Source organism: Petaurus breviceps, unplaced genomic scaffold (genome assembly GCF_028583685.1).
Source record: "Petaurus breviceps papuanus isolate PSGF00001 unplaced genomic scaffold, PetGlider_PUasm1.0 226, whole genome shotgun sequence".
In the NCBI taxonomy this organism is placed as follows: Eukaryota; Metazoa; Chordata; class Mammalia; order Diprotodontia; family Petauridae; genus Petaurus; species Petaurus breviceps.
Window position 1 is genome coordinate 3,946,144 of NW_027185890.1, and position 22,998 is coordinate 3,969,141.

General features: G+C 35.8%; 1 protein-coding gene and 1 pseudogene across 1 annotated transcript; one reads left to right on the forward strand and one right to left on the reverse strand.

Moving 5' to 3' along the window:
- Window positions 1–2,403: 2,403 nt before the first annotated feature.
- On the forward strand, window positions 2,404–2,745 carry LOC138166775 (large ribosomal subunit protein uL24-like). Its single transcript, XM_069095265.1, has one exon. It carries the CDS (start codon window positions 2,404–2,406, stop codon window positions 2,743–2,745), a length of 342 nt encoding a protein of 113 aa, XP_068951366.1.
- Window positions 2,746–7,070: 4,325 nt separating this feature from the next.
- LOC138166776 (large ribosomal subunit protein uL11 pseudogene) lies at window positions 7,071–7,706 on the reverse strand (annotated as a pseudogene).
- Between the last annotated feature and the right edge of the window lie 15,292 nt (window positions 7,707–22,998).

The window sequence follows — 22,998 nt, forward strand, 5'->3', positions numbered from 1 at the left end:
AGATAGATAGATAGATAGATAGATAGATAGATAGATAGATAGATAGATAGATGATAGATATTCTATACAGTTAGTTATGTTGATGGATTTCAATGAACTGCTTTACTTTTACCCTTTTTTTATCATTCTTATGGAGACTGACTCCTTGGGTAGGAAGGGATAAGAAATATAGTATTACAATAAGGATATCTCTGTGTCTGTATGTATATGTACAGAGAAAGAGAGGGAGAGAGAGAGATTGGGAGAGAGAGCATGTGTGTGTGTATTATACACACATACAAATGTATAGATATGTATATATCTATATAAACATACACACATGTAACAAATCTTTAATTAGGATATAGGAGATGAAAAATAAAAATAAAATTTCACCCTGGGACAGTTCTGAATGGCTTTTATTAGCTGGGAGACTATAACTAATAGCCTACCATTTTCAAAGAGAACTTCTAACTGCTTTGGCAGACTGGGACTGAGCAACCCATTGAGAAGAGAAAACACAGGTAGTGCTAAAACATCAGGATGTAAGTTACATTTCCTAGACACATGCTTGCTAGATGTGTGTTTCTTATGTATGATACTACTGAGTATACACTCTCCCCACTGAGTATGTTCCCATTTGGAAGAGTGTACCCTAAATTTATAAGGGAGAATATCCTATTGTAATTTTACTTACTATGCAATTTCATTAAATGATTTTGCTTTGAATTTCTTGTATCCTCTGAATGACTAGAGAAAGAATAAATACATTGGTGGTGGCCCATGATCTATAGCTATCAGTGAGTCCACATTTACAGAGTTCCTTAAGACTTTGGGTAGTTATTCTTTAGAATCCATACATGAGAGGAAATTGGCCCACTTGATAGTATACAATGATAACTAATGTACATTTAGAAAATTATTTTTTGTGTGTGGAAAATTCATTCAGGGTTTAGATTGAGAGTTTAAGAATATATTTCTCCACCTACCCTATCAAGAGTAGCCACTCCCTGATGATCTGCATCAGAAGCTCGTGTGTGGCAGAGTTGGAGGAGAAGGAGAACACTCAAAGTTCTTTATAGGAGAAATTGTGTCTCTAATTATGCTCACAAATGAAAAAATAACTCTCTAAGCCATACTGCAGGTATCATGAACTAGAGATCAAAGGGGATATAATCCACCTCAAGAGCACCTCAATAAAAGGAAAAGTTCTTAGCTCAGATGTATAGACAAGTCCCTAGTAAATTGTTTTGTGAAATTAAAATATTCTGCATTTATAAGTCAAAAGGCATCAAATATATTATTGGTATTAAGAAATATTAAGAAAAATAAATATCAAGGACTTTTCTTTCTATTCATAATAACACACACATGCCTTCACCATTGAAGAAACAAAATTGATAAAAAGAAAAAGTTTAGAATAAAATTCCTTTCTCTGAAGAGTTGCATCAGAAAATAATACTTTGGACCAATAAATTAAACTAAGGTGAAACATAATTTCTTCAAAAGATAAACTCTCTCTAAGCAAACTTTTTTATATTTTCCTGAATTCTCTGCATCTATTCTATCATATCCCCAAATTTATTATTTGTTATGTAATTCTTTCTCTAAGAAAGAATACTATTCATGCCATCTTATTCCTCTTGCATTTTCTACAAAATCTTATTCCTTCATGAAGTTTTTCAGGAACATTTTTCTCTGACTCCCACTTTCCAATATACCTTTAGAAAAAGTTTTTTTTTTAATTTCCCTATCACAGCCAACTTTTCTCCAATTGATTTTTCTCCTTCCCTCCCCTTCTCTTCACTATAATATATTTTTTACTACACCTGGTCTAGTTTCACAGGTGTGAATGGACAAGTCAAAAATTGATATAACAGATATAAATATCATAACCTTTCATATTCATATCTCCTATTATAGGTATATGAAAGACCATACAAAAGCATTAGAAAATTATATATAATGGAGCACTATGTGAATAAGAAAATAAAAAACTAGAAACTTTCTACAGTCCCTGATAAACTTTTTAAAAAAAAAGGAACTATTATCTAAAGCAGGACTTCTTAAATGTTTTCCACTCATAACCCCTTTCCAAGTTTTGGCAGCATTGGTTGGTATTGCACTAGCCTGAGGGTATGCACAATACAAAATCCACATGCCTTGTGTTCAGAACTAAGGCTGCAATGAAGCTGTAAGATACAATATGGGTAAGTGATGCCAGAAACACCTCGGATTTATTACATGTTTGATTTTTAATTAATTTTTGGTGCTTGTGCATTCAGAAACCATTTACTTTTGCCAAATTTTTTGCAACCCCCATATGGGGTCACAATCCACAGTTTAAGAAGTGCTAATCTAGAGGCTAGGTTTCCAGTAACCTGTAGTGCATGTGTCTCTTTGTGGGTGGCCCTGCTTGCCAAAATGAAGTTCAATACATTTGTGACCTCTGACCAAAGCCAGAACCTCAAGAGACACTTCAATGTGCCTTCGCACATCGAGCGCAAGATCAGGTCGACCCCACTCTACAAGGAGTTGAGGCCCATATGGAAGGATGATGAGATCCGGGTGGTGTGTGGACACTGCAAAGATCAAGAAATTGACAAGGTAGTCCAGGTTTACAGAAAGAAATATGTTATCTACATTGAGCATGCGCAATATGAAAAAGCTGACTATGTGGGAATTCACCCTAGTAAGATAGTTGTCACCAGACTAAAGCTAGACAATTATTGCAAAAAGATTCTTGAGCATAAAGCCAAATCCTGACAAGTAGGAAAGGAGAAGGGCAAACATAAAGAAGAAACCATTGAAAAATTGCAAGGATAAAATGATCTGTCATATAGTTGTAATTAAAAATGAAATTTAAAAAAAAGAAGTGCTAATATAGAGCTAGAATAATTAAAGCTCAATTCACAGGAAAAGAAAAAATAAGGGCATCAAGGTAATGGCCTTATGGAGTAGCCCTGAAAAGCTCTAATCTTTAAGGTTGTCACTCAATATGCCTGCCCTGGAAACATTCCACTTTGGAAACATGGAAAATTTAATCCATCAGCATTTTCATGGGACCTACTGAAGCCCACACTGCCTCAGAACCTCTGCCCATGTACCCTCTACTCACTCACTTCCATCTTATTGTGTAACAAACAACAAGCATTGATTCTGCAAGCCGTATGAGAAAGAGAGTTGAAGGAATTTGAAGGGAGAGAATCAGGTTTCTTTCTACTTGTAAAAAGCCCTAGATTAGGGAAGCCAAAGGCTACAAAGACTCTACCCAGTATACCCACACAGGGCTGTGCTATAGCAAACTTCAACCAGCTTTAGAGTTAATTGCTACATTTTCAGTGTGAGTATTTGTATCTCTGAAAATTGGCAGATGGTACAAATCAGGATTTGATTTAGTGTTTTGATTGTCTAGTCTTAAAAGCATTAAAGAAAATGTTATTAATACAGATGAAGTTTAAATGTGTGTCATGTATACATTTTTTTCTAGAGAGATGGTCATTTAACACTTACCAGAACACTGCTACACCCACCCAATTTTTTCCCAATCCTACAAAAAGCAGAGGACCCTCTTTTAGCCCACACAGAGAAGGAAAAGACCAATGCCAAGGATAGAAATGAGGCAGAAATCAGACCAGGCATGAAGGAAAAGCAACTTGGGTTAATGCTGACATCCTAAATTCTACTTGGCACAGGGACCAAGTCCAATGACAATCAGATTCCCCAACAGTGGAGGTAGCTGAAAGTTATTGCAGAGCAGTCCTAAGGATATAATACATCATCAACAGGGAGAGGACTCAAAAAGTGATAGGAAAATATAAGGAAAAAGTTGAAAAAAATTGAAAATTTTAAGAGAGGAAATTTCAATGAGCAACCTATGTAAAAAGGATATATAAATCAACAGAGAGGAGACAAAAGGTAGAATTAATAATAGGTTCTAAAGATAGAAATTGTCACCAAATTCTCCAAACAGATATTACAAAAGAAAGGAAAATGAACCAATGAATGATGAAATACAGAAGCCTTTGGAATCCCAAGATTGAGTGGAATCATATTCCAGAATGGTTCAAAAAAGAAACGAAAACTGTGAGAAGAATTTAAGAATGGGGGAAAATAGCAGAACTTATGCCCTGTACAGCAGAAATAATCAGCATTTTTTATCTTGAATTTACTCTAACAAATCTCTCCAGAGAAGCAAAAGAGAACAATAGTTTAAAATACAAATAAACTAAAGGGAAGAACCATCAGGAAGAAGGGAAGTAAAGATTTTAATGCTAAAAGAACACATGATATCTCTATAAAAAAAGTCACCAATCTTAAAGATACTAATTATAGAGACAACTTAAAAAAACAAAAGGCTCCCAAAAGAATGTGGCAAATTAGAAAAAAATAATGCTATATAGCAGAAAATAATATTAGAAAACAAATTCAAAGAACTAATAACCTCTGGAAAAATATATTTCAAACTCTACAATGCATAGTAGTTAAATTTAACAATTCCAATCATGAATCACAATTCTACAAGTAGCTAGGGAAAATATGTTTAAATCTATTTTAAAAAATTAAAAAATTTAGAACTATTCTGTATTTACTAAAATAGAGTGTTCCAAAAAACAAAAGTATTCAAGATTCAACAAAATCATATCCTACAACCCTGAGCATAATCATTATTGAGAAAAAAAAGATGTTTGGTAAAAGATAAAGAAACTTCTTGTATCCTTTAAAAATCCCAGAATGTTTTACTTGAAAACACCAAAAATAACAGAAACTCAAGAAACTTAGATAAATACATATAAGCACCAAGGGGAAAAAATACTGAAATAAATTGCTTCATCTTTAATTTTGTTTAAAAACTCAAACAGAAAGACTGATATATGCTTATAAAAACAATAATAGTGAATGACAACAAAAAGAACATAAGGAATTTACTTTTAAATTATACAAAGAGATCAAGATGAAAGTGGAATTTAAAGAAATAAGAGTAAAGGTGGAGGTGCAGGCTTGAAACGCCATGGACTAAAACCCATAACTTCACTATGGGTCAAACAACATATTTTGTGTGGCAAAATTGCAGAATAAAATGGGTTTATAAAGGAGGAGAGGGAAGGAGAATAGAGAGGAATTGTGATATAACCTACTAAAGATGGGAGTGAAAAATAAAAGGAAGACAACTCCTAGAGTCTCATAGTGAAAAAAGAAACTATAGGAATAGGGAGAGGGGGAAAAGAGAATATTTTAAGAATATCTGCTCATAACCCAACTTCAAATATTTCAAAGGTCTGTCCAAACCGTCTCAAGCACAGATAATTTTCTTCTTTCCTCACTCTTTAATTCTTGCATTTTTACAACAGGGAAGTTTCCCATGCAATCCAGGGCCTTGTTACAACTAAGCACAAGATGGTGTACTGTACTTATTGATAGGGCCATATATTCAGAACTAAAAATACTTTACAATCACACTGATTAATGCAATGAATTTGTAGCTCCCTAAGGAAAAATTGACAAATGGCTAGTCAGCCGGGAGTCAGGAAGATCCATCTTCTTGAGTTCGAATGTGACCTCAAAAACTCACTAGCTGTGTGACCCTGGGCAAGTCACTTAAATGTTTGCCTCAGTTTTCTCATCTGTAAAATGAGCTTGAGAAGAAAGTGGCAAACCAATCCAATATCTTTGCCAAGATAATTGCAAACTGAAAACAACTGAACAACAAAAAGAAGAGTTGAGGAAAAATACCCAAAGGATTGTCATAAACATTTTATAATCCACACACACACACACACACACACACACATACACACACACATTGTACAACATGCTCATCAAAAGCAAATTTGAGATCAAAACAATGATTGTATTTCTTTTCTCTGAACTAACCTCTGAGATCTCTTCCAGCTTAAAATCTCTGATTGTATGATTCAAACACCACAAAGGTACTTGCACAGTTCTCATACTTTTTCCTTTCCTAGTGAGCTCTGAGTTGGCAGGACCCCATCATTCCCTACATTATTGATGGTGATATCTGCAGAGAAGCAGATGTTTTGCCAAGAGAGTGAATATGAATCATTGTATCTAATAAGATGAGAATCTTAGAAAATAGTCTACAGTTCATAAGTGAAACCAGCAATTAATCTTGACATGTTTTATAAAAGGTTTAGTTGCTTAACATTTCTCCCAAGTAATTTTTTTTTTTGAGTTTGCTGTAGGCAGGAAGGTAAAAAGAGTGACAGCACTGGAAACCAAACTTCTCTTTCTCCAAAGGCCAATTGTGCTAGTTGTATATTGAAATATGAGGTGCATCCTGATGTGAGATTAGTCAAAGGCGTTCACCAGTGCCCTCAGTCCCAACTTGCTAAACAAGGCAGTGAAGTGGCGCCACCAGAGACATGGTTTCATTACCAATTTATGACTCCATTCTGGATTTTGCATACGTGAGCAAAGTTGTTTTTTCTAAAGATAATTTATGTGGCAGTAGGATTACCTGGTAATCACGGTGAAAAAAATCTAAAACACACAATGACATATTACTCAGTAGACAGAGATTCTCTTAGGTCGATCTTGATTGGAATACTTTAAGAACATTGAGCAACCACCCAAACATATTAACATGTTTCTATGACATTTGATAAAATAGTAAAAGACATTGTGAATCAACAGCGTCATCTCTATCATTATTTTAAACAAAAGGCAATATAGATCATAGATTGACAGTTGAGAGGGACTTCAGAAGCCACTTACACCAGCCCCCTAATTTAGAAGAGGAGAATAAGAGCCAGGGAAGTAAATGATTTTTCATGAGGTCATACATAATAAGTGGAAGAATTCAAGCCCAAGTTTTCTGATTCCCTCACTAGTGTTCATTACACTACCTCACACTCTGGCATCAATGCTGCATTAGAATATGACAATGTAGAACTGGGAGTTTTTCAAGGCAAAGAAGAAATTCTTCTGCTTCCTTACAGGAAGACATGTTGCCAACATACTAAAAAAAGAGGGAAACAGAAATCCACTGTAAAAGTTCTTCATGACAATATAACATAAAAGCTATCCAAATAAAATAGCAACATCCAGAACTTCAAATTTAACTCTGCCACTTTCTTTTTTCTTTTTTTTTTGTTGTTGTTGTAAAATATTAAATTTATTGCAACAGTCTCCTTTGTAGCTTTTAACTTGCTGGGCATTCAACAGCACCACTATTGATGTCATCAATGACATCATGAGGATGTCGGCCATCAATGTTGCAACCCACAGACTGGGCTGTCCCAAGTATCTCTTTAATGGTTCCAGAGAGATCTCTTGCCAAGGACCGGTGCCTCATCTGTCCAGCAATGCTGACAATCTCATCAAGACTGATGTTTCCATTGTGTTGAATATTTTTCTGCTTCTTTCTGTCCCGAGGAGGTTCCTTTAGGGCTTTAATGATCAAGGCTGAGGCAGAAGGTACAACCTCAATCTGAGTCTGTCTGTTCTGAATGGTAAGCTTCACTGTGATCTTTAGTCCTTTCCAGTCACCGGTTGCCTTGACAATGTCATCACCAACCTTTTTGGGAGACAAACCCAAGGGACCAATTTTGGGGGCCAGAACTGATGTGGTACCAACTTCACCACCAGTGCACCTTAAAAACACGACTTTAATTTCATTTGGGTCAAACTTGGGCGGCATGGAGGCGACGAAGTTGGAGACTTGGCCTGAATGCTGCGGGGTGGCTGCCGGTGTCGGATGAACCCAGATTCCGGAAGACCGAAAGAAGTTGCACCTTCACCACCTGTGATAGTAATGGCAATTAAAGGTTCCCCTATATTGGCTTGGTTTTCAAATTGATTGTGTTAAAACCCAGAGTTTGTTAATCCCACCTGTGGGATTGACTTGTTGATGTGAAAAGAAAGTCCTGAACTGGGAGGAGCTGGTTACATAGATTTGGAGAGACAAGAGAGAGGCAGAAGAACTTTTTTTGGAAGCAGCACCTCGTGGAGGCAGAGAGAGAGACTGAGAGAATTGCTGAGTGCCGCTTTGAATCGCCCTGGACTTTTGAGACCTGCCCCCTGAGCTGCCAAGGACTGAGGAGACATGGCTGTTTTGCTGGTACTTTGTCTGTTTTGATGTTGTTTTGCCAGATTTGTCCACTGGTGAAAGACAGTCCTGTTGTTGAAGAAGTCCTGGAACCTGGCTTTTGCTTAAGAAGCCCTGAGACTGACCTGCAGACAGAGAGTGAATACTGTCCACTGGTGAAGGACAGTGCTGTTGTTGCAGGGGTCTGGGAACCTTTCTGTTGGTTCAGAAGCCCTGAAGAAGGATTTTCTTGTTGTATGTTTACAGAAATCCTAGGAGAGGGTTTTGCTAATGTTTTCAGGGGTTCTAGGACTGTTCTACAGACAGAGGATGAATTAATGAAGGGACTGGCAATGTATCTTGTGGCCTTGCTAAGCTTTGTCTCCCCAGGAACAAAGATTGCTGAGAACTTGCCTTGTGTCAAGATGAAGAAAAGACCTCCATTTGGGTATTAAGTGCTGTGCTTAAACTTGATGTAACTCTGGGGTAGATTCAATTGTGATCCAGGGGTGGGGAACTTTTGACCTTTTTGTGCTTTGTGATGGACCAAATGAAGGTACAGCCTAGGGGTGGAGAAGTATTTAGAACAGAGACTTTGTAATTGATTGAATGATTGCAAGGTCCTGGGGTGGGGTAGTACTTGGAGATTATTTAATCACACTTAGTAAATGCTGTATTTTGAATGATGTCATGTTTTGACCTTCTCTGTTCTTAATTTGTCACTGAATAAAATGGAGAGCACCTATGCTGGTATTCTGAACCTTGGGAAGTTGCCTTTGCTTGGCATTACATTACATTACCACTTTCTTTTTTCTTTAATTGTTTTTCAATTAACAAATTTTTTTTTCTTTCCCACCCACTTCGCTTCTGCCTCATTGGGGAAAAAAAGAAAGGAAAATAAAACCCTCCTAGGAAATGTGCACAAACAAAGCAAATCCTGGAATTGGGCATGAATAACAAAAATATGATATGATTCAATCTACATTCTAAATGCATCACCTCTTCATCAGGAGGTGGATAGCTTCTTTCATTATGGGAATTCTAGAATTATGGTTGTTTATTGTATTGATAAGAATTCTAAAATATTATTATACAGATTGTTCTCCCAATTCTATTCACAGCAGTTTTATCAGTTCATGCAAGTCTTTTATATTAATTTGTTTATTTTAATCTTCAGCATTCATTTCCACAATATTTTGAGCTCCAAATTTTCTCCCCGTCTCTCCCCCCACCCCAAGGTGGCATGCTTTCTGATTATCCCTTACCCTATTCTGACCTCCCCTCTGACACTGCACCACTCCTCCTATCCCCCCTTCTAGCACTTTCTTGTAGGACAAGATAGATTTCTTTTTTTTTTTTAAGCAATTGGGGTTAAGTAGCTTGCTCAAGGTTACACGGCCAGTTATTTCTAAGTGTGGTGCTGAATATCTGAGCCCAGATTTGATCCCCAGGTCATCCCAACACTGCAAACAGTGCTCTTACTCGCTGAGCCACCTGGCCGCCCCAGCAAGATAGATTTCTATACTCCATTGCGCATACATCATATTTCCCAGTTGCATGTAAAAACAATTTTTAACATTTGTTTTTTAAAACTTTGAGCTCCAAATTCTCTCCCTTCTTCCCTCCCCTTGCATCCTCATTGAGAAGGCAAGCAATTTGATATAGGTTATACATGTGTATTTATGCAAAATACTGCCATAATATTTATATTGTAAAAGACTGTATTTCCCTCCATCCTATCTCAGCCCCCCTTTATTCTATTCTCTCTTTTAAAAACCCTGTCTCTTTTCAAAAGTATTTGCTTCCAACTTCCATCTCCCCCAATCTGCCCTATAATCCCTCCCTCTTATCCCCTTCCCCTTACTTCCTCTTTAAATCTAACTTTATTTAAATTTATTTAATTATTATTTACATTATTTAAATCTAACTTTATTTTCATAAATAGCATTTTATAATTATGGTCTTGTAAGTCCTGTATTTGTCTTGGCAGATATACCCCCAGGTATTTTATATAGTCTACAGTTATTTTAAATGGGATATCTCTTACAATTTCTTCTAGCAGAATTTTATTAATGATATATAGAAATGCTGATGATTTATGTAGATTTATTTTATATTCTAGTACTTTGCTAAAATTATTATTTCAACGAGTTTTTAGTTGAATCTCTAGAATTTTTCAAGTATATTATCATATCATCTACAAAGAGAAATGTTTATTACCTCATTGCCCATTCTCATTCCTTCCATTTCTCTTCTCTCATTGCTATTGCTAGTATTTTTAATACAGTACTGAATAATATTTGTGATAATGGTCATCATTGTTTCAATCCTAATCTTATTTGGAAGTTTTTTAGCTTATTCCCATTACAAATAATGTTTGCAATAGCTTTAGGTAGATGCTTTTTATCATTTTAAAGAAAAAAAAATTCATACTTTCCATTGTTTTTAATAGGGATTGTCAAAATCATTTTCTGCATCTATTTATGTAATAATATGATTTTTATTACTTTTGCTATTGATAACAATCAATCATGTTAATAGTTTAGTTTTTCTTATGTTAAACCAACCTTGCATTCCTGGTATAAATCCTGCTTGATCATAATGTCTAATCTATGTGATACATTATTTTATTCTCCTAGCCAGTATCTATATTCACTAATCAAATTGGTCTATAATTTTCTTTCTTGTTTTTGCTCCTCTAGGGTTAGATATCAGCACCATATTTGTTTCACAAAAAAGAGTTTGGTAGAACTCCTAGTTTGCCTATTATTCCCAATAATTTCTTTAACATTGGAATTAGTTGATCTTCAAATGTTTGGTAGTATTCACTTGTAAATCCATCTGGTCCTGGTGCTTTTTTTTTTCACAGGAAGTTCATTAATATCCCATTTAATTTCTATTTCTAAAATAGGTTTATTTAGATATTCTGTTTCCTCTTCTGTTAATCTAGGTAGTTTATTTTTTGTAAATATTATTTCATTTCATTTAAATTTTTAAATGTATTGACATATAATTGGGCAATATATCTCCCAATAATCACTTTAATTTAATCTTCATTAGTGATATATTCATCCATTTCCTTTTTGATATTAGTAATCTGCTTTTCTTCTCTCATTTTTATAATACTAAGAATGATGTATCAATTTTATTGTTTTTTCATAAAACTAACTTCTAATTTTATTTATTAATTTAATGGTCTTAATTTGATTTTCTTAATCTAACCTTTAATTTTTAGAATTTCTAATTTGATGGGATTTTTTCCTATTTGGAGGTTTTTTTTAAATTGTATACCCAATTCATTGCTCTGCTCTTTATTTTATTTATGCTTACATTTAAAGATGCAAATTTTACTCTGGTTATTTTTTTTCTTGCATCCAATAGGTTTTGATACATTGTTTCATCATCATACTCATTAACAAATTTTTTTCATTATTTTATGACTTGTTTATTAACACACTCATTCTTTAAGATTAGATTATTTAGGGGGTGGCTAGGTGGCAAAGTGAATAAAGCACTGGCCAAGGAGTCAGGAGGACTTGAGTTCAAATCTGGCCTCAGACACTTAACACAAAAACTAGCCGTGTGACCTTGGGCAAGCCACTTAACCCCCATTGCCCTACCCTCCCCCCCCTCCAAAAAAAGCAAAAAAAGAAAAGATTAGGTTATTTAGTCCTCAACTAATTTTTAATTTCTTTCCATGGTTCTTTATTAAATATATTTTTATTGCATCATGATCTGAAAAGGGTGCGTGTAATATTTCTGATTTTCTGCATTTAATTTAATACAAGGCCAAGTTTTGTAAAGGTACCATACATCACTGGGGGGAAAAGCTGGACTCCTTTTTATTCCCATTCAATTCTCTCTAGATAGTTGATCATAATTGCTACCCCTGCTTTTTTTTGCATCAGCTGAAGCATAATAAATTCTACTCCAGACCTTTATTTTTTCTCTATGTGTAGCTCTCATTTTTAAATGTGTTTCTTGTAAACAAGATATTGACAGGTTCTGTTTTGTTTTGTTTTGTTTTTTAACACATTTTATTATTTCCATTTTATGGGTGAGTTCATCCCATTCACATTCAAAGTTATAATTGCTAACTGCATATTTCCCTCCATCCGCCTTTTCAACACTGTTTATCCTCTCTCTTTCTTTTTATCATATCCCTCCACAAATGTCTAATTGATCTCTAATCACTGCCTCCCTAATCCAGACCCATTCTAAGATTCACTCCCTTATCTTTTCCCCTTACCTTACTATTCCTTAATTTACCTAGTTTTTAAAAAAATTCTCCCTTATCTTCTTCTCTTACTCTCCTATTTCTTGATCTGACACTCTTCTAAGAATCTCTTCATTATCCTTTCCCCTTGTTCTTCTATTTTTGCTGTAAATTGAAAAGACTTTTATACCCTAGATGTATATGCTATTCCTTCTTTGACCCAGTTTTGATAAGAATAAAGTTCTGGCACTATTACCCCCTCTGTCTCAGCAGTAGCCATTCTTCTATTCACAACTCATTTGTATGAGATGAATGCATTGTTTTACCTCTCCAAATCTTATTTTAGTTTTTAGGATCATCCAATCATACTCAACTCAACCACAAGCCTTCTATCTATGTATGTACTTTGAAACCACCCAAATAATGATAACATTCTTAAGAGTTATAGATAATATTTTTTCTGGATAAGAAGTAAAGTTTTTGGCTTACCAAGTCCTTTATAATTGGTCTTTGATGTTTACCTTCTTATATTTATCCTGAGTCTAGCAATTCAGATATTTAATTTACGTTTGATCTTTATTCACAAATACCTAAAAGTTCTTTAGTTCATTAAATAAACTTTTTTTTCATTCAGGAAAACATGCAGCTTTGCTGGGTAAATAATTCTTGGTTGTAAGCTCAGATCCTTTGCTCTTCACAATATATTGTTCCATGATCTTCAGTCTTTTCATGTAGAAGATGCTAAATCATATGTTATCCTAACTATAACTCCACAGTATTGAAAGTGTTTTTTTTCTACTTGCTTGCAGTATTTTTACCTTGATCTGGAAACTTCTAAACTTAGCTATGATGTTCCTGTGACTTTTAATCTTGGGATCTCCTTCAAGTAGTGATCAGTGGATATTTTTTCTATTTTTATTTTACCCTCTGTTTCTAAAATTTCAGGTAAATTTTCTTTAATAATCTTAGGAATTATATTTTCTTGACTTTTATTAAAATTATAACTTTCAGTTAGTGCAACAACTCTTGTATCTCTATCTGTTCTCTAGGTTACCATTTTTTCCCATTTAATAGAATTTTTATTTTCCCATTTAATAGTATTTTTTTCAAATTACATGGAAAGAAAGTTTTCAACACTCATTTTTGTAAGATTTTGAGTAGCAATTTTTTTACTGTCCCTCCCCCACCCCTTCCCCAAGATAGCAAGCAATGTAATATAGGTTATACATGTAAAATCATGATTAATATATTTCCACATTAGTCATGTTGTGAAAGAAAAATCAGATCAAAAAGGAAATACCATGAGAAAAAACAAAACAAAAAAGTGAAAATAGTATGCTTCAAGCTGCATTCAGATTCCATATTTCTCTAGAAGTGAATAGCACTTTCCATCATGACTCTTTTGGAATTTTCTGGAATCATTGTATTGCTAAGAAGACTTAAGTCTATCATAGTTGATCATTGCACAATGTTGCTGTTACTGTATGCAAATGTTCTCCTGGTTCTGCTCACTCCACTCAGCACCAATTCATGTAAGTCTTTCCAGGTTTTTTTTCTGAAATCCACCTGTTCATTTCTTCTAGCACAATACTACTAAAAATATATAACATTAAGATTATTAATGAATAATATAACACAATAGAAAATTATATTAATACACAACAACTTGTTTAGCCATTATCCAAATTATGGGCATCCCTTCAATTTTTAATTCTTTGCCACCACAAAAAGGGCTGCTTCAAATTTTTTTTTTTTGCACATGTGGTTTCTTTTCCATTTTTTAATGATCTCTTTGGGACACAGCAGATTAGTTGTTTTTCTAATGAAATGCACTATATTCTGTTCTATTTTTTGCATTCTTTTGATTTTGTTTTATTGTTTGTTGGTGTCTTAAGAAGTTATTAACTTTCCTTTGCTGAATTCTATATCTTTAAGGAGTTATTTTCTTCCATAAGTTTTGGATTTCTTTTTCCAATTAGTTGGCTTCCTTGTCATAATTTTCTTGATTTTCTTGTGTTATTATTATCTGTTTAGTTATTTTTCTTACCCTCTCTTATTTGATTTCTAAAGTTCTTTTTAAGCTCTTACAAAAACTCCTTGGGGGTTTGTGACCATTTTGCTTTTTTTTTTTTTTTTTGAGATGAAAGTAGCTACTTTAACTTCACGATCTTCTTCTGAGTTCACTCTCATATAGGTGCCCACAGCCAGCAGGGTGCTCACCCTCTGCTGCCACATTCACTCTCATGTACTCACTCTTTACCCATAGGAACCACATCAGGTCAGTACATCGGGACCCAACAGCCAACACCAGTGGAAGGTCCTGCAATCTTTCCTTGCTCAGCTGTCCATTTCCCACATTGTGCGTGAGGTAAAAGTCCCTGAAGCTTAGGCTGCCACCTCACTCAGCTAACCCCAGGAATTTTTGTTTGTTGATTCAGCAGTATCTACCCAAAGGTATTTGTACTTCATTCAGGTCAAGTCACTACCATGGGGAAGTCCAATCTTTCCTAAGGTCCTCTTGTCTCTGAGGGACAACTGCTATTCCCTGACTCTTTAATTATCTCTGCTGCTCAAAGTTCACTCTGTGACATTATTTTATATTGTTTACAAGGGAATTTAGGAAAGCCAGGTAAATTTCTGCCTTATTATATCACATTTCTTCCATTTTCCTTTTCTTATTTTTATCCCTGGAGCGTTGAATAGTATTCCTACACCAAATTTTTTGTGCATGCATATGCATTTATGAATGTGTTTTCTGTTTTCTTTTAGAACTTTAAATTAAAATTCAAGTGATGCCCACTCTTACAGTGCTTTTTTTTAAGGTTCACATATATCTACTTGTGCTCCCCAGAAATGCTAACTAGTTGTCCCATTTTTCTTCATTTTCTTCTGATGTATCCTTTCCCTATCTTTTTTTCTCTTTATCTTCAAAATATAATGAAACTATTTATAGAGCTTCTGCTCAACTGACGATGTCTATGTCCTTCTGTGACAATGAGATTATTTTTAAAAGCCTTTATATCCTCCCCTTACTAGAATGTAAACAGTTCAAACTTTTAAAATTAGTTCTGATTATTCACTTTTATTAACCTTTATTTTTCATATTTTTCCTTACTTCTCTATTTACATTTGATACATTTTACTTGCCATTTCTTTTCAGCTCCATTTTTTTCAACATGGAAGGTTTAAAAGGTCTCTATTTCATTTTATGCCTTGTAGTATGATATTCAGTTTTGCTTGGTAATTTATGAAGTCTTTTGAAATATCCTTTTCCACACTGTCTACTCCTTTATTGTAATAGCTGGTAAATCTTTTGTGACTCTGATTGTGTTTCCTCAATGTTTGAAGCTTTTATTTCTGGATACTTTTAGTTTTTTTTTTTTCTGTAAACTCTGTATTTTACCAATGGCACTATGGAGTTTTGATTTTGGGGTTTCTTTTAGGAGGGGATCAGTGGGTTCATTCTATTTTCACATTTCTCTTTTGTTATAATATGCCTGGTTAATTTTCTTTAATGATTTCGTTCAATATGATCCCCAGGTTATTTTGCTGTTGCTTATGTTATTTTGGGTCTGTTTTCTACTTGTTATCTCTTCTTCATCTTTTTCCTGGATTAGTTGTTTGTTTGTTTGTGTGAGAAATCATACATTTTCTATTGTTTTCTCAGTCCTTTTATTTTGTTTTAAAAATCCTCATTGCCACCAACAATCATTAATCTCTATTTCTTCTCTTCCGTTTTCAAGGAGGTATTTTTTTCTTTTACAATGAATATAAGGTTTTGTACCTCTTTTGTTATGTTGCTGATTCTTCTTCAAAATGTTTCTCCCATTGCTCTAATTTCTTACATTTTTTTCCCCAAAAATTTTAATAGTTCTTCTGGGTCAACTGTTTTTCTTTTCTTTTGAGGCTTTGATTATAGATTCTGTTTTTAGTTATTCTCCTCTTCCAGGAGTCATTTTCCTCATTCATGGAAAATCATGGCATCAAAAAAGTCCTTAATTTTTCTTGCTTTTTATTCTTTTTTTCTGAAGTCTATCACAAGTTGATCTCTAGGTCACACATAACTCTATAAATAAAATCATGTGGAAGACTTTTCCTTTGCTATGGAAGTCTTTCTTTAGACCAGAATATCCCATATATTGGCCTGGGTTTCAATCTATGGGCTATCCTTCCCAAAGGATACCAAAATTCTCCTTTCCTATAATCAACCTTAGTTGAAGTGCCCTTTTCTTTGGAGAGACAAAGAAAGGAGAGTCACTTTACTTTATCCCCAGCTAAATCTTTTTTTGCATACCATCTTTTGCTCTGGTGGAACAGACCCACTTAAGGGCTTTCCTGAGAGAAGTTAAGGAGAGAAGAGGGATTTGGTTTTTACTTACCTCACTATAGTAAGATCATTTTTTTTTAATCAGCTAATTTCTTCTCCTTCCCTGCCCCTCCCTTTTCCCTCTAAAAGCACCAGGCTGTAAGGAGACTTTTTTTCTTCATATTGAAGTAAGCACTGCCCCCCACCCCCTTAACACATAGATTTTCTTAAGAGAATATTATTTTGTTTCATTTCTTACCTTGGTGCTGAAGTTTCATTTTCATTATAGTTCTTTGTTAATTACCTTTAACTCTAATGCCTTCTTTCTGTCCATTATTTTCAATTTATCCCACATAGGGCTTGTTTATACATAGCTGTTTGCATACTGTCTTTCCATTAGACTGTAAATTCCTTGGGAGCAAGGACTGCCTTTTTCTTTCTTTTGTATCCCCACCACTTAACATGATACCTGGCATATAGGAGGTGCTTAATAATCAAATGACTAATCTATCAATGGATTTCTTATTTTCTTCTTTTTCCTTCACTTTCACATCTTAGGTCATCTGGATAATATTTTCTCCTTTTTTAAAGTGGTAAATCGTTTGGTAATAAAGTTATTTTTCAGTATGATAGAGCTGAGCTACCCCATCTCCTTCTAATCTGTCAACTTGGTCCAGTTCATACAAGCCTTCCTACTTTTCCCTGAAAACTTTCCCTTCACCATTTCTTACAGCACAATTGTATTACATGCCATTCACATATATTCAGCAGGCAATTTAATGAAGAATTAACTGGAGAATTCTGATCAATCAATGTGTTTCTCTTTTGAAACAACATTTTCTAATCGTATCCATCTCTAGTTAATGAAAGGCACAGTTGCACAACATCACTGAAACTAAAATCCATTTGAGATCACTCAAATGTATATTGCCCAGACAATGTAGTTGGGTTGTTATTTCAACATCACATATATCATGGACAGATATGAAAAATGGACAATGAACTGAGCCCTGAGCCTTCCATCTCCTTCTGGGTGCAGTTAGTCCTCTGAAGAAAGGCTACTAGGAGACATACTAGATGTCTTCCATTTGCCTCAAAGCAATCATATTCAGTATGTACCAGCACAAAGCATCTTCCATCTCTTGCAGCCAGTCCAATCTCTCAACTGGGGTATAGAGAAACCCCAGTGCAAAGACAAGTGACCCTTGCTTTGACTTCAGGCCCATCTCCCGCTATACCTGTCTTTTGAGGGTAAAAAAGACACTCTTACTCAGGAACAAATACCAAATGCTTTGTTTGGTATTCAAAGCCCTTAATAATCTAGCCTCTTCCTAGTTTCCCAGTGTTCTAACTCTGACATATCATCTTCAACTTAGTGACAGTGGCCTTCTGGGTATTCCTTGAATAAAACACTTCATCTCTTTGTTCTAGACACTTCTGGCTAGTCCCCATACCTGGAACACTCTCTTGTCTTTTCTGTCTATTGACCTCCCCAGACTCCTATAAATCCCAACTAATATCCTATCTTCTACAGAAACTTTCCCCAACCTCTATGAATTCCAGTGACTTTCCTCCATTAATTATTCCCCAATTATAAGATGCTTGTTTATATACACACATATGTATACAAACACACACACAAACACACATATATATACACACATATGTGTTTGTGTCTTCTTGTTTCCTCCATCATTATATTGTAAGCTTTTTGAGGGAAGAGACTCCATTTTGTCTCTGGTACATACTGTCCCTGGTACATAATAGGCATTTAATTAAAACTGATTGATTAATAACCAAGTCTGGAAATAAGTAGGGAGAAAAAGAATGGGCTGTTTTGACTTTGAAAAACTGCAATGATCTCAATCTATACCTTCACACACACACATACACACACACACACACACACACACTTCCTTCTAACACCAATATTCTTCTGTTGATGCTGTATTAATGTACAATGAAATTGGAAAGGTAGAGGGGTGGAGTCAAGATGGTGAAGAAGAAACAGGACCTCCAAGTGTCTCCGGCTTCCACCTTCCCCAATTAATGTAAAAAGGGGACTCTGAACAAACTTTGGAGCTGTAGAAACCACAAAATGACACAGAGAAGGTAACTTCCCACTGAGGACAGCCTGGCAGGCCAGCAGGAATTGGACAGTGCAGAGCTCTAGGAGCCGAGCCAGGCCCATGTGAGCCAGAGGTTTTAGCCCCAGGGCTGGCCTGACCACCTACTGGCCAGAGGGATTACAGATCAGCAACATCTGTGGCTGTTTCCAGAATTATCAACACATAGATGAAAAGGAAAAAGTGAGAGGTCAGTGCAATCTGGACGTTGGGACCTAGTAAGTGGGAGTGCAATGGCTTTGGCCTCCAGGGTGAGAAGCCTCTGAGTCTCCAGGCACAGGCAGCCAGTGCCATGTGGCAGGTTCAGCTCCTGGCCTGCAGAGTGTAGGGGGACTAAGCGACCAGTCTAAGGGGTAATCATTCTTGCTTTAACCTGCTTGGATCTGGATTTCAGTCTAGGGTGGAGGTGCTGAGGTGTGTGTCCAGCTTGCCAGAGCATGTGGAGGCCTCAGAGAGGGCACCCATCTAATACCTCCAGCAGCTGAGGAAACCCCAGGATTTGGAACAAAACCTCCCCTGCCTGGTGGCAGAGTCCTACTGTGGCAAAAAGCCCAGGGGTCAAGTGACATGACCAGGCAAAGGAAACAAAGTAGACAGAAGATTCCAACATTAGACTCCTATTTGGGGGACAAAAAGGAGCAAAGCATGGAATAGGAGGAAGACAGTGAAGTCAGAATTCCTGCACCACAAACTTCAAAGGCAAATACCAGCTGGTTACAGGCCATAAAGGACCTTAAGAAGCAAATAAGAGAATTGGAGGAAAAATTGGGAAGAGAAATGAGAACGATGAAAGAAAATTACAAAATAAGAGTCAACAGCCTGACTAAGGAAAATAATACCTTAAAAAATAGACTAACTCAAATGGCAAAAGAGGATCAAAAAGGCAATGAGGAGAAAAATGCCTTAAAAAGCTAAATTTACCAGATGGAAAAAAGAATCTCAAAAGCTCAATGAGGAGAATCGTTGCTTCAGAATTAGATTGGAGCAAATTGAACAAAATGACTTTATAAGAAATCAAGATGCTGTTAAACAGATCCAAACAAATGAAAGAATAGAAGGCAATGTGAAATATCTCATGGGAAAAACCACTGACCTAGAAAATAGATCCAGGAGAGATAATTTAAAAATTCTTGAACTACCTGAAAGCCATGATCAAAGTAAGAACCTAGAAATCATCCTTCAAGAAGTTCTCAAAGAAAACTGCCCTGATGTTTTAGAACCAGAGGGCAAAATAGAGGTTGAAAGAATCCACCAATCACCTCCTGGAAAAGATCCCAAAATGAAAACTCCGAGGATTATTATAGCCAAGTTCCAGAATTCCCAGATTAAGGAGAGAATATTACAAGCAGCCAGGAAGAAACAATTTGAATATTGTGGAAACATAATCAGGTTAACCCAGGAACTGGAAGCTTCTACACTGAGGGATCAAAGTGCTTGGAATATGATATTCCGGAGATCAAAGGAGCTGGGATTAAAACCAAGAATCACCAACACAGAAAAACTGAGTATCATGTTTCAGGGAAAAATATGGTCATTCAGTGGGAATAGAGGACTTACAAGCATTCTTTTTTTTTTTTGCTTTTTGGAGGGAAATTGGGGTTAAGTGACTTGCCCTAGGTCTCATGGCTAGTAAATGTGTCAAGTGTCTGAGGTTGGATTTGAACTCAGGTCCTCCTGACTCCAGGGTCAGTGTTCTATTCACTGTGCCACCTAGCCACCCCTTTTTCAAGTATTCTTGATGAAAAAACCAGAGTTGAATAGAAAATTTGACATTCATATACAAGAAGCAAGAGAAGCATGAGAAGGTAAACAGGGAAAAGAGATCATAAGGAACTTATCAGAGTTGAACTATTGACATTCTTACATGGAAAAACAATAATTATAACTGATGAAACTTTTGTCAGTATGAAAAAAGTTGAAGGGAATATATATATATATATATATATATATGAGGGTATATGGGCATATGACTACATATGTGAATGTGTATTTATATATGTTTACAGGTATACATAGATAGAGGGCAAAGGACCAATTTAACAGGAAGGGATGATACTTAAAAGGTGAAATTAAGAGGTGAGAGAGGAATATAATTAGAGGAGATGGAGAGAGACAGAATGGGGTAAACTATCTCATAAAGAAGAGGCAAGGGGAAATGGTTGCAATGGAGGGGAAGAATAAGAAGGTAAAAGGGAATGGGTCAACCTTATTCTCAGTGAATTCAGCTTGGGGAGGGAATGAAATGCACACTAAATAGGGTATCTTACCCTATAGGAGATTAGGGGGGAAGGAGATGAGAGGGGGGATGATGAAAGGGAGGGCACGCTGGGGGGGTGATGGAAGTTGGAACCATCCACTTTTGAAAAGGGATGGGATCAAAGTAGAGAATAGAATAAGTGGGAGATGGGATAGGAGGGAGGGAAATATAGTCAGTCTTCTACAATATATCTACCATGTTATTGTTTTGCATTAGCTACACATGTACAACCTATACTGAACTGCTTATCTTCCCAGTAAGGGTGGGTGACAAGGGAGGAAGGGAATGAATCTTTAATTCAAAGTTTTAAAATCAAATGTTTAAACATATATATATATATATATACATACATATAAACACACACACTTCATATTTTATGCAAGAGGTAACAGAGAGTCAATGGTATTGAGTAAAGGGGTAAGAAATATGTAACATTTGTGTATTACTCCAAGACATGCCCATCATTATACTTATCTAATGTCCTTTGGTTTTCAAGGCAATCACCTGAGGTAGATGCTATTATTACAACCAATTTACATAGGGAGAGAACTGAGACTGAGAGAGATTATGTGACCTTCGGAAGATCACATAACTGGTAAATGTCTTAGGCAGGATTCTAATGCATGTCTTTCTAACTTCAAGCCCAGGACTCAATCCTATTCTTAGAATCTTGAAAACTAACTATCTCAAAAATTTTTGCTCCAGGAAAATCACTTTGACCATCTCATGAAGGAAGAATTGAAGACAGGAGAGGTAAATCAAAGAGACCGCTTAGGAGGCTACTGCAATAGTTTAGGCAAGAGGTTATGAAGGCCTGAACTAAGACAGGAACTCTGTAAATGGAAAGGAGACAGATATAATTATCTTTTGGGTTTAGCACTGACAAGATTTGTCAACTTATTAGATATGCAGAGTTGAGGGAGAATGAGAGTCAGGGATGACTCAGATGTGAACCCAAGTGACTATAGAAGGAATATGATGCCCTCAACAGAAGTAAGTTCAAAAGATGGGTGATTTTGTTAATAAGATAGATTTGATTTAAGATAATTAGTTCAGTTTTGAATTTGTGGAGTTTTAGATGCTTATGGCATCTGGCTCAAAATGTCCAGTAGGCATTTGTTGAACTGAAACTAGAAAGACCAGTAAGATCAGAAGCCAGATTGCAGAGAGTTTAAAGGAGAAGAAAGGCAGACATTGAACAAAAATACCTTTTTAGGGAATTTGACTGAGAAATGAAAGAAAAAGAGTAGGATGATAAAGATGGTAGGATCTAGTGAATATTGTTTCTTTAAGGATAGCAGAGATTTGGATGTCTGTGACAGGGAAGGAACCAGTACATATGTTTGGGGGGAAAGAGATGAAAAGAGAATCATAGAAGCATATGCTAAAGATGACATATACTGGCAAGGATTTGGATATCAAAAAGAAGACTTAACTGGGAAGGGAGCTATCCCACAGTACAACTCCCCAGAGACCACCAGTCTTGGCCCACATCTGCTGCTGTTGATGTGACACCTTTACAAAGACTCTAACTTAGACCGTGAAAAGTGCCTCACAAACCAGCACACATGTAGCTGATGCTATGTTGGGCCCCGGGACATGTCAAATGTTTCAGCTAATTTAATCCTGGTACTAACTAGCATGAAATTCAAAAGGCTGGTTTTTATACCCTTACTGGAAGGGGCAGTGCATTGAGTGGTAGCTCACCAGTCAATGTGCTTATTATCAAATTATAAAATATTTAAAAAGGAGATACTTTTATTAAATCTCCTTAGATTTGGTTGCATTTGAAGGCTAAAGCATACTTACTATTCATGTCACTTATAAATTCTATGAAAACTAAGCCTTTATGCCTCATATTTAAGAATGGAAGTATAGAGAAAAGTGACCCTACTGTTCTATTATGGAAGGAGAGAGAGACAGAGAGAGAGAGAGAGAGAGAGAGAGAGAGAGAGAGAGAGAGAGAGAGAGAGAGAGAGAGAGAGAGAGAGAGAGAGAGAGAGAGAGAGAGAGAGAGAGAGAGAGAGAGAGAGAGAGAGAGAGAGAGAGAGAGAGAGAGAGAGAGAG

What these genes read in the sequence shown, in the direction of transcription:
- LOC138166775 (XM_069095265.1), top strand. Translation starts at nt 2,404, where the DNA reads ATGAAGTTCAATACATTTGTGACCTCTGACCAAAGCCAGAACCTCAAG.